Source organism: Microcaecilia unicolor, chromosome 3 (genome assembly GCF_901765095.1).
Source record: "Microcaecilia unicolor chromosome 3, aMicUni1.1, whole genome shotgun sequence".
Classification (NCBI taxonomy): Eukaryota; Metazoa; Chordata; class Amphibia; order Gymnophiona; family Siphonopidae; genus Microcaecilia; species Microcaecilia unicolor.
The window spans coordinates 139,292,148-139,304,372 of NC_044033.1; the positions used below are offsets into that span (position 1 = coordinate 139,292,148).

General features: G+C 41.6%; 1 protein-coding gene across 1 annotated transcript in view; it reads right to left on the reverse strand.

The window, feature by feature from the left end:
- Positions 1-12,225, reverse strand: part of RYR2 (ryanodine receptor 2) — a 908,577-nt gene that overhangs the window by 637,153 nt on the left and 259,199 nt on the right. Inside the window, 2 exon segments of the mRNA XM_030194683.1 lie at positions 1,743-1,959; positions 11,032-11,224. Coding sequence (XP_030050543.1) covers positions 1,743-1,959; positions 11,032-11,224 — 410 coding nt within the window.

Sequence of the window (12,225 nt, forward strand, 5' to 3'; positions counted from 1 at the left end):
TGTCCCTTGCAAAGGTAGTTGGGCCTGACTTGCAATGTGCTGTCTTTGCACTGCAGTGGTAATGTTCCTGGCTGCAGCAATGCAAAATTAAATTTACCATAAATTTGCCTGATATACTGCAGCTTTGTAACTACTCCTCACAGTGTGTTAGATTTAACATAGAAAGTTTTTTTTTACTTCCACGTTAATAGTTTACTTTACTTCCAATGTAATAAACTAACAATATGTTTTAAAAAAATCTGTGTTAAGGGATTAAAAATAATAATACCCTGTACCCAATATTATACAAACATTTTCCAGGAAGGATAACGGGACAAAAACACTTTCCAACATGGAACAAAATTCTATGGATTTTGACAAAGCTCAGAGATTATCTAACAGTAGTGCTTTCCAAGGACTGCAGTAAAATAACTGAAGGCAGTTTGACAAGATGCCATCAATTTAACTACAGACGATGGAAATAGCAAGTGTTGGAAAAAAACAATGTACCCTTAAGGTGAACAGGAAGAAAATAAATCTGCTACAAATTCTGAGCCAATATGATTTATGCATTTATATAAGATAGGGAATTTGGTCCTATTCAAGCGGGAGCCAGTGCAGCCTGTTCAGAATCCACGTAATATGATTGGAACTCTGCATTTGCAAATATTCTTACAGGTGTTTGCTGAAGGAGCTGAACCCATCACAGCAGATTCAGAGGAAGGCCTTGGTGGAGAGAATTACAGTTACAAAATATGCTATTACATCTGCGTTCCAATCCGCCTATAAAAAATGACTAGTCAAAAGTAAATGAGGACGTTAGAGAATGATGTATCTCTGAAAGATAAAAAGAATGTGTGTGAAGTCCTCCAAGAAATCAGCATGCATAGTCAGCCTTTATGCTGAAGATGGGGGCCCACTGTGTCAGTGATAAAAAGAAAAGGAAAAAAAACACATTTAGGGGCAGCTTGTTTTCCATAATTTGTGAAAGAAGAAGACAAAGAAAGACTAAGTGAATAGGGAAAAGAAGAAATGGCCATACAATTTTGAAGTGATACAACATTGGCTTTCGGTCTTCCATACTCTACTGTCATAGCCGAAAGGAGCCTGAAACCAAGTGTGCCAACTCAATCAAGCATTTTGAAATGATTACAAAACTCCACAAGTGCTCCAGGAATTAGAGAAGACTGAATTAAATCATTCAGTTAGGGAAGAAACATCAGGCCATCAATATTCAGATTGAGAAGATGATCTTTCCTGTATCACCATATATTTCTGGTAATTTGATCACTTTTGTCCATTAGAACTTCTCATACAGGAGGAGCTTGGTGAAAGGAGCCCTGACCACACACTACCGTGCTCTGTGTTACTGCCTAACATGGGACTACTTGCTGATTCCTAAATAGGAGGCGCTAAGTGCTTCTGTGTTAACTAGGAGCAGGTACCGTGAATGAATCTGAATGTTAATGCATGACCTGTAATAGAAAAGAATGGGAATTCTCCCAATAGGTGCAGTGTTAAAAGATGCAGCTACCACATGGTAAAATCCTGCTTTAAGCCACAGTAACTTAAAAACTTTACTATGGTTTGGGACAAGGGCTTTTTAGTATAGCATTCCAGCTAGCAAGTACCGAGTATCAAATGAGTCTCGTGGTCCCCGATGGTAAATATTTTGAAAGTACTGTATAAGAAAAATTAAAAGGTAGAATCAACATTTCATGCAAGAGAATCAATATTCATGAATTGATGAAAAGGTCCCATACCTGAGCGGTATCTACAGGAACTGGTGTAAAAGCTGCTTGTGTGAGAGACATCGTGGGGCCCAGGAGGTCTCTTGTGCTGTTCTGGTTCTGCTTGTATTCCCTGCTATGCTCCACTTTTAATTTCTCCTTTGGCAAAATGGCTTCAAAACACGGAGCATAACCAGGCGGGGGAAGGAATTTGAATTCCCCATGACGACCTCCGAGGAGAAAGCGTATCCTGCAAAATAAATATCACTTGAACATTTGAACCATTTAGCTCACTCTGTGTTAAGCTTTTGCAATATAAAACATACATTAATATGGTGCAAAAAAATAAATAAAATACAGCCTGACTCAAATCACACTGAAGCTCCTTGTGATCTTGGGTGAATCACTTAACGCTCCATTTCCTCTGGTATAAACTTAGATTACATCAGGGTCGTAGCCAGACCTAACATTTTGGGGGAATCCCAGTTAACATGGGGGGGGGGGGCACTAGGCATACCTAAATAATGCCTCAGAGTGCACTTGATAACAGATTTCTAAGTAGAAAGTCTGTCCTGCATCAACATAAACAATATTCACACTTATGGAAACCTTGGAAGCGCTGACATTTTTAAAAGAAGTTGCATTATCCCATAACTTAAACTTTACCATTATAGCAGACTTGAATCTGGTCAACCTCTCAACACACATCACAGTATGCTGGAAAATAATTACTGCAGTGGAAGATATCCCTCAACTTTACTTTATAAGAAATATAAAATGCCTTATTAAGCTGTATTAATAAATAAGTCTTCTTGTCCCTTCTTTTGGTTCTACTGCTTTCTCTCCTTTCTGACGCTGCCATTAACCAGTTCAAGTCCCCGAAGTTCCTGACAGTGTTCTTTCCACCCCCTTCTCCTTATGAAGGAGCACGCAAATAAAGGATTGCCTGCCAAATTACTTTGTGATGTAACACTGTATCCTGCAAAGAAGCTTCTCAGAGCCTATGTAGTAAGCTTAACAGCATCAATTCTGAACACACAGATATCAGTAACTGTACCTTTAAAAAGGCAGCAGTGAAAGTACAGAACCGCAATATACTTCCTATTGGAAAAGCCAAACAGGTCAGACTCCTATGGATCCACGTACAAATTACATACCAGCAGAATCTCTCACCTTGGCCACCCACAGAACACAGACCAGTCCTCACCAATTACAGAATAAAGGACCAAAGTTAGAAAAGGAAACACTGACAACTTACATTCTCTGTAAGAAGTAGAGCACAGGAGAAATAAAAATACAAAGGGATTATGTACTGTAGGGAACAAAATACAAGATCATTTTCTAACTCAAAATAAAACCTTTAAATAAATTATCTGGATACCCATGAAAAGTTAAAATTTGTGGGGCAACAGTGAGCTGTATTTTCAAAGCACTTACACTTAAATAATTACATAGAGGGGCATAATTGAATGGGGCGGCCAAGTTTTCCTGAGGGTGTCCTCACAGGATGTTCCCACAAAGGAGCGGGGAAACCCATATTATCGAAACAAGATGGGCGTCCATCTTTCGTTTTGATAATACAGTCGGTGACGCCCAAATCTTAACATTTAAGCCGACCTTAGAGATGGTCGTCCTTAGAGATGGTCGTCCCCAGTTTTCATCAATAATCTCAGAAATGACCGAATTCAAGCCATATGGTCGTGGGAGAAGCCAGCAGTCATAGTGCACTGGTCCCCCTCACATGCCAGAACACCAACCGGGCACCCTAGGGGGCACTGCAGTGGACTTCAGAAATTGCTCCCAGGTACATAGCTCCCTTACCTTGGGTGCTGAGCCCCCCCAAAAAACCCAAAATCCACTCCCCACAACTGTACAACACTACCATAGCCCTAAGGGGTAAAGGGGGCACCTACATGTGGGTACAGTGGGTTTTGAAGGGCTCACATTTACCAGCACAAGTGTAACAGGTAGGGGGGGATGGGCCCGCCTGAAGTGCACTGCACCCACTAAAACTGCTCCAGGGACCTGCATACTGCTGTCAGGGAGCTGGGTATGACATTTGAGGCTGGCAAAAAATATTTTAAAAGTTTTTTTAGGGTGGGAGGGGGTTAGTGACCACTGGGGGAGTATGGGGAGGTGATCCCCGATTCCCATGGCCATTTGATCAGTTTGAGCACCTTTCTGAGACTTGGTTGCGAGAAAAAATGGACTAAGTAAAGTCGGCCAAGTGCTCATCAGGGAGACCCTTCTTTTTTCCATTATCTACTGAGGATGCCATGTGTTAAGCACACCCCAGTCCCACCTTCGCTATGCTTCCGACACGCCCCTGGGAACTTTGTTCATCCCCGCGACGGAAAGCAGTTGAGGACGCCCAAAATCGGCTTTTGATTATGCCGATTTGGGCAACCCTGGGAGAAGGACGCCCATCTCCCGATTTGTGTCAAAAGATGGGTGCCCTACTGTTTCGATAATAAGCCTGATAGTAACCTATGGAACTTTAACTGCTTGGAAAATGAGCCCCAGTGACTCCAGCGATCTTATTAGTGGAACATAACCATAGAAGCATAGTATGGTCACATTTTCAATATGGTAATACTAGAGCCCAATTAAGGAACAGGTTATTTTGAGTTAGTCTTCACTGCGCCAAACTTGCTTTCCTTGTGCCATCACCATCCAGCTGGATAGGTTGAGGATAAAGGGTTTTTGTTATTTTTTTATATTTATATCCCACATTATCCCAAGCAAACTCAGGTTCAATGTAGCCTACAATTGAAAACACAGCAAGACAGAATAATAGAATTCAGTTATAGCATGGGAGCAAATAGATGGATATGTCAGAAACATTTAACAAAGTTGAGATTAGTATATATGCTCAAATGGGCATTTAAAAGTCTGTCTTTTAATGATGCCGCATGTTCAGAAATCGTAGCCATATGTATAGACACACCAGAACAGGCATCCATACACACACTGCAAAAGTAAACAACTTCTACAGAGTACATCCAAAGCTTAATTTTTTATTTTCTCATTTCCATCTTCCAAAATTCTAGACAGCAGATGTACAGATCAGTGAGACCCAAAGCAATCCAAAACAAATAAAGTCAGAAACGACTCAGTTTACACCTAATTGTTCAATCACCCTTAGGATTCACCTTTGGATTTAAAAAGCAAAATCATGTGCATGTAACGACTGGATAAACAAATTAAAACAAAGGTTGAAGCAAATGCCCTTATTATGTAATACTTGGTAGCAATAATGAAACAGTAATGGAATATTCACATAGAAAGCAGCCTGAGCCAACAGATTTTTTTCCACTGAACATAATTAACTTTGTATGAAATTGGTGGTTAACAGTGTACTGAACTGGACAATGTTGGCATATTTAGACTGCCTTTGGACAGAACGTCTGCATAAAAGAAGCCCCTACCTCATTATTCAATACCTCTCTATGACTAAATAATAATAAAAGAGGCACGTACATTTTTATAATAACTACTGCATTCCACAAAACAAAAGAAGCAAGCTCCTACATGCCATCTTTTTCTTTTGATATAGGCACAAGAAAAAAAAAGATGTTAAATGCTCCCAGGTCTCAACCTAATTATTATTTTTTTAACTGTAGTTATAAATAGTAAGTCTGATTGTTAAGCACCTGATTCTTATAACATGATATCTGTTTTGGTGGCCCTTTACTAGGTGAAAATACTTCTGCACAAATACAGAGTCCCTATAACCAGCCCCTCCAAATGACACAATGATTTACAAGTTAGAACGAATTACTCAATACTTCCCCTGTGTACATCCGCATGCTGCAAAGCCAGCACATTTGAAAATATAAGCGAGATCAAATAAAAATGTTACCAACTATAAAGAACGACAACGTGAACAAAGCGGCTCATAGGTTTGTTTGCTCTGTTTTGTGTGAACAGGGATGACCAACAGCTAGAGGAGAGGGAAAAGGAGACTTACCTAATTGGCTTCAGCTTTTTAATGTCGCCTGTTCTGGCTCCTTGCACCACTGCCCTTCTTCAATTTTCTGGGCCACTGGCAGCATCAGTGAGGTAAACACACTGCCTTTGGTGGCCCTGGAAGCTCTCCTTCTGTTGCAGTGCCCCGCCTATGCGGGACAGGAAATTGTAGAACAGGAAAAGCTTCTGGGCCACCAAAAACAGTGTGTTTAACACATTGACACTGCCGGCGGCCCCGTAAAATTGAAGGACACAGCAGTACAAGGAGCGATGAAGAACAGCAGAGCAGGGCAGCCAGTACTGCCTAAAACACAGGCACTTGACTGGCCACCAGGGTTGGGGGAGCCTCAGGTTGGAATGGGGGGGGGGGGCTCAGGTTCCAAGGCCCCTGTAGCTACACCACTGGATTATATGCCCTCTGGAAGCAGGAGAATATCTACTGTAGCAGAATGAACTACTAGTGAAAAAGGAATGAGTTAAATGCAAAATCCCATCCCCTCCCCTAAACTCCCTCATTCTATAACAGGTCATCTATACTTAGGCACCAATTGTGCAAGGAAATAACAAGCATTTACATGCATACACAGTGCTAGCCAGAAGTCTCCTCACTTTACAGGTGTAGAATTTGCGTTTAGAGGCCAAGGTTGTGGGTTTGAATCTTAGCACAGCCAGTAAGCCATACTCAGGGAAGAGCGGGATAAAAGCCTATACTAGTCAACATTTTTTAGAGTGGAGGAGTAGTGTAATGGTTAGTGCAGCGGGCTTTGATCCTGATGACCTAGATTCAATTCCCACTGCAGCTCCCTGTGACCTTAGGCAAGTCACTTAATCCTCCATTAACCCAGGTACAAAAGATTGTGAGCCCTCTAGGGACAGAAAAAATACCTATATATAATGTGTACAGTGCTGCATATGTCTAGTAGAACTACACGTGGAAATTTTGGAACCAACCCCTTTTAAGCTACGCGCATTTATTTTGAACTACACGCTTTGCAATTTAGGTGCAGTTCTTTATAGAATACGGTTAGTGATTTCCATGCATAAATTGTGATAATTGCTGTTAAAAACACTGATTACCTTGTTACACCAATTAGGTTACGTGCATATCTTCTCACGGAATCTAGGCACCATATATAGAATCTGGCCTTCTGTGCCTAATTTAGGCTTCAGGATTTACACCAAGTAAAACGTGGCCTAAATGGATGCAACCAAATTTAGTCGCTTGGTGAGCCACTCGGCATATCAAACATATAAATGGCGAGTGACCGTACTCACCCGCAAATGCGCAGTAGAGACTTCCCTCTCTGTCCCGCCCCCGCGTCAATATGTGATGACGGGGGCAGGACAGAGAGGGAAACTGCGCGAAGGGGAGGGAGGGAACCGACGTCACTACCGCTCCCCCCCGAGGTCGCCGCTACCGCTCCCCCCACCCGGAGTCGCCGCTGCCACCCCCCTCCACCCGGCCCCAGCACTCTCTTCGGTATTGAACTTACATCGCCGGCACGCAGCAGGCAGATCAGCTGAGCTCCCGTTGGCCTTCCTTCCCTGCCTGTGTCCTGCCCTCGCCAACGTTACGTCACACGAGGGCGGGGCGACGTTAAGTTTGTTTTTTTTTAATCTTTATTTTTATTTATTTATCATTTTACTTAATTACATTCACATTTATCACATAAATGTAAGGAAATTCAGAAATTAATATAAAAAGGAAAACATTTGCTCTCAACAATATATATTTACATAATTGTCCACAATTGGATGATCCAAGATCAGGAAAACAATCTTAAAGAAAGTAAGAAAAACTCGAAATGTTAATCTTACACTTCACATTTTCTGAGGGAGGAAGGTTAATCGGTTATTGCAGCCGGTACAGTGGTAAGGAAGTTGCTGCAGAGGATTCTTCATCTGTATCCACAAACTCTTATAATTTCTTAGGTTCAAACAAATAAATAATAAGGAAATAAAACACTTACAAGGGAATTGCACTAGGAAGGTCCCAACTAGGGCAATGATTCCTGGCTTAAAAGCCAAGACCTCACACCTCCCAGTCTGCGATTCCCTTGATGTGTCAGGAAATATATGCATCTTTGAACCCAAAAAACTATCAACCATGTATCGGAAATACAATTTCAAAACATTGTTCCTATCTAAATCAAAGACGAAAGTCACTAATAATAACTCTATCTATAACTTCTGAATTTTCCAAAATGTCAGTTAAACAAGCTTACATCTCTTTTCTCTGATAAAGAAGATTTTAAAGGAAATATAATTTTAATCACCAAAAGGTGGCTATCAGAAGGTATTAGCAAAGTATCAGAGAAATATTTCTTCAAGAATTCAGTAGCTGATATATAGGATATTATAGGTAAATTTATCATTCTCAAGTTATTTTCCCTTAATTGGTTCTCCGGAAATTCCAGTTTTTACAAGAAAGCTAACTATTCTTCATCACCAAATTTTCTGATTTTCATAGAGAAGCCATTTCCATAATCAAAGTCTCTATTTTTATATCTTGGACTTCCATTTTGTTAGATAAGTATTAATATAAATTCTTTAACTCACATAGAGGGGCATAATCGAATGAAAACGTCTATCTCCATGGGCGTTTATCTCCGAGAACGGGTCCTTGAAGGGGTGGACCGAACCGTATTTTCGAAAAAAATAGACGTCCATGTTTTATTCGACAATTTGTGAGCTGGGCGTTTTTGTTTTTCACTGATAATGGAAAATGAAAGCGCCCAGCTCAAAAACGAATAAATCCAAGGCATTTGTTCGTGGGAGGGGCCAGGATTCGTAGTGCACTGATCCCCCTCAAATGCCAGGACACCAACCGGGCACCCTAGGGGGCACTTTTACAAAAACAAAAAAAAGGTTAAAGAGCTCCCAGGTGCATAGCACCCTTCCCTTGTGTGTTGAGCCCCCCAAATCCCCCTCAAAACCCACTGCCCACAAGTCTACACCATTACTATAGCCCTAAGGGGTGAAGGGAGGCACCTACATGTGGGTACAGTGGGTTTGGGGGGGGGTTGGGTGACTAAGCATTAAGCAGCACAATTGTAACAGGTAGGGGGGGATGGGCCTGGGTCCACCTGCCTGAAGTCCACTGCACCCCCTAACAACTGCTCCAGGGACCTGCATACTGCTGCCAGGGAGGTGGGTATGACATTTGAGGGTGAAAATAAAAAGTTGTGAAACATCATTTTTGTGGTGGGAGGGGGTTAGTGACCACTGGGGGAGTCAGGGGAGGTCATCCCCGATTCCCTCTGGTGGTAATCTGGTCATTTAGGGCACTTTTTGTGGCCTTATTCGTGAAAAAACAGGGTCCAGGAAAAGTGCCCTAAATTCTAGCTACAAACGCATACTTTTTTTCCATTATCGGTGAAAGGCGCCCATTTCTCCTCGGCCGATAACCATGCCCCAGTTCCACCTTCACCACGCCTCCGACACGCCCCCGTCAACTTTGTATGCTTCTGCGATGGAGTGCAGTTGAAAACGTCCAAGTTCGGCTTTCGATTATACCGCGTTATTCGTTTTTGTGAGATAAACGTCCATCTCCGGATTTAGGTCGGAACTTGGGCGTTTTTCTCGTTCGATTATAAGCAGGATAGTGAAAAATTTTAAACATCTGAAGAACAGAGTTATTCACATTCTGCTGCAGTTCCTATAGTACGTCCATTATGACATTATTGGCTTCACCGAGTCCAATTTCTCCACAGAAACCGCTCCAGATATCTTCGGAGGGGAAGAGCTCACGCTCCAATCCCCCAGTTGGTTTATTATCCGAGTCGATGCTGCGCCAGGACCTCCTCGGGTCACATGAAAATCCTAACCCACTTCGGCCGTTTCCATTATTGACCTCCAAAGCGAAGCATTACTATTTCCGGGTCTTGGAGGGGTCATGCCAACAGGGGGACTCAAAGTCACTCTCTCCACTGAGATTCGGCAATAAAGCCTTGCTGTTCCCCGAAGCAAGAACCGATATCCCCGACGTTATGACCCCGAATCTCCAAAATAAACTGAGAATTGGTGGGAACCCCAGCCGTGTTCGAGGAGGACAGCACCACGGCTTTGCCTTTTCTCTTCCCCATTCTCTAGGGAGCGCACCCTCTTCTTCAGGCATTCTGGGGTAAAACGGGAACTCAACTAGTGTACTCCTCCCTCAACGCCATCTTGGATCCTCCAGGTTGGGACACTCTTTGTCTGGTTTCTCCTCAGAGGCCTGTCTGATATGGGTAACCCTACAGCATAGCCCTCTGAGTCATTGAAACACGGAAGCCCCTCCAGCACTTACAAGGTGGTGTCCCTTCGGAGGGGGACATTAAGTTCAATAGCGAAGAGAGGGCCCGGGCCGGGTGGTGGCGGTGGCGGCGACCTCGGGGGGGGGGGGGGGGGGGGCCTGCAGCGGCAAGGGGAAGGGACCTTGGAAAAACCCCATACTAGCCCGTTTTAATGGGCTCAACGGCTAGTTCTATATACTGTGAGGAAATTTAAGTCTGTTCTATAAAATGTAGGTGTACTTTAGAGAATACACCTAGGTGTAATTTTTTTTTCCATGCAGATTTTTCAGGTGCCATATATAGAATCTAGCCCTTTGTGTGTAACTTGGAGACCCATCCATGCCCCCATTGCAGTTATGCATTGTCAGTTAAAACAGTCTGTTATAGTAGATATGATTTGATATACTGCCCTTCTGTGGTTACAATCAAGCTGGTTTACATATTATATACAGGTACTTATTATGTACCTAGGACAATGGAGGGTTAGGCGACTTGCCCAAAGTCACACAGAGCTGTAGTGGGAACTGAATCCAGTTTTCCTGGTTCTCAGGTTGCTGCACTAACCAAAAGGCTACTCCTTCACTCTGCCAATGTAGAGCAGTGCATAGTGTATTTACACACCTAAGTAGCAATTTTCTTGGTACTTATGCATAAGGGGAGTGTAACTGTAGCCCTCACTAATGCCATTAACACATACTACTTGTCACAGGGCACATTCTATGCAATGGGCTGTGTGGTAAATAAAATATTAACTTGCCACTAACAGTTGGTAAATAACCCCTTATATTTCTTAAAGAATGGGGGAAAAATAAAGTCATTAAGAAGTAATACTAGTAGGAAGAAAATACATACGTGGTAAGGACATCGTCAAAAATGGAATTATAGCACTATGTTCTACCAGGTAGGACATTGTACAAAAAGGGTATGTCAGTTTCGCTTTGTACCGAGTATGGGATGAAATAGCACATCAAGATAGAAAATGAACTGGAGAGATATCAGCATAGAAAAAGAGTTCTACTATTCTATCTCATTTTGTAATTATTGCAACAAGGAGAAAAAAAAACACGATGGATACTAACTTTATTCCTGCTGAGAAGCTGACGGCAGGAAAGAAAAGGCCATCCGTGTTGAAATTCTCAAACATCCCTTGCACTGGCTGCCCATTGATTCTGAACGATATGCTGGGAGCACTCAGGTCCAAGCAACAGCTGATGACATCATTAGGTCTTAGCAGATGCTGGTTTGGTGAATTTACTGTCCTTGCAATACAACCTAAGTACACATTAAAAAATAAAATAACAAACAGCTGTATTTGTTATGACAATACAGTATGAACTATACAGTAAAATCAATATTATAAAACAGAAAAGAAAAATGCTCACAACAATACAATTTTTTGTAAAGTTAAATAACTAGCAAGTTTAATCTACTTAATTTGCAATAAACTTACATTGAGGATGATGTGGTTAGAGGAAAAAGCCTCAGAACAGAGTAACATTGAGAAGTCAGCAACTGTTTGATCCTGTTACATGCTGAAATAAGATGTCATTTTTTTAAGGTTACCAGTACTTATAAACATTGCATAGAGCCTGAACGGTTTAGGTATGGGACGCTTTTTATGCCTGTGAGGTCACTACTTGTTAAATCCTATTTAAATGGTATAAGTGGGGTTCTCAGGCTTTTTCCTCCCATGTTAACCTTTTTCACCGTCATTCTATATGTAAGGTTATTGCAAATTAAGGGCCCTGTTTACTAAGTCGCGCTAGAGGTATGTTAGCATTTTTAACATGCGCTAATTGTGTAGGCGCACACAATATTCCTATGGGCACCTACACATTTAACACATGCTAATTTTGTGCATGCGCTAAAAATGCTAGCACACCTTAGTAAACAGGGACCTAATTAGTTTAAACTTGCTAGTTATTTAACTTTACAGAAAAGTATATTGTTGCAAATATAGTATGGACTGCCTTAAATTACTGGTTACAACAGATTTTAACCTTTACTTAGAGGATTCTGGAAACTCAGCAGTAACATCATTTTTAACTGCCATTAAAGACAGGTCTAATTTAAGTTAATCATTGTGCTACACATTTGAAAGAGCTAGAGCTGTATCGAATATCATATTTTACTAGTTGGCCAAATATGAATTAAGGCGCATTGAGCTTTAACATAACAAAAAATAAAAGAAACAATGTGAAATCAGAGATCAAGTGCTTATTTCAGTAGGATTTAGCGCAGTAGAGCCCTGGATTATTCGTCTTCGAATTTAA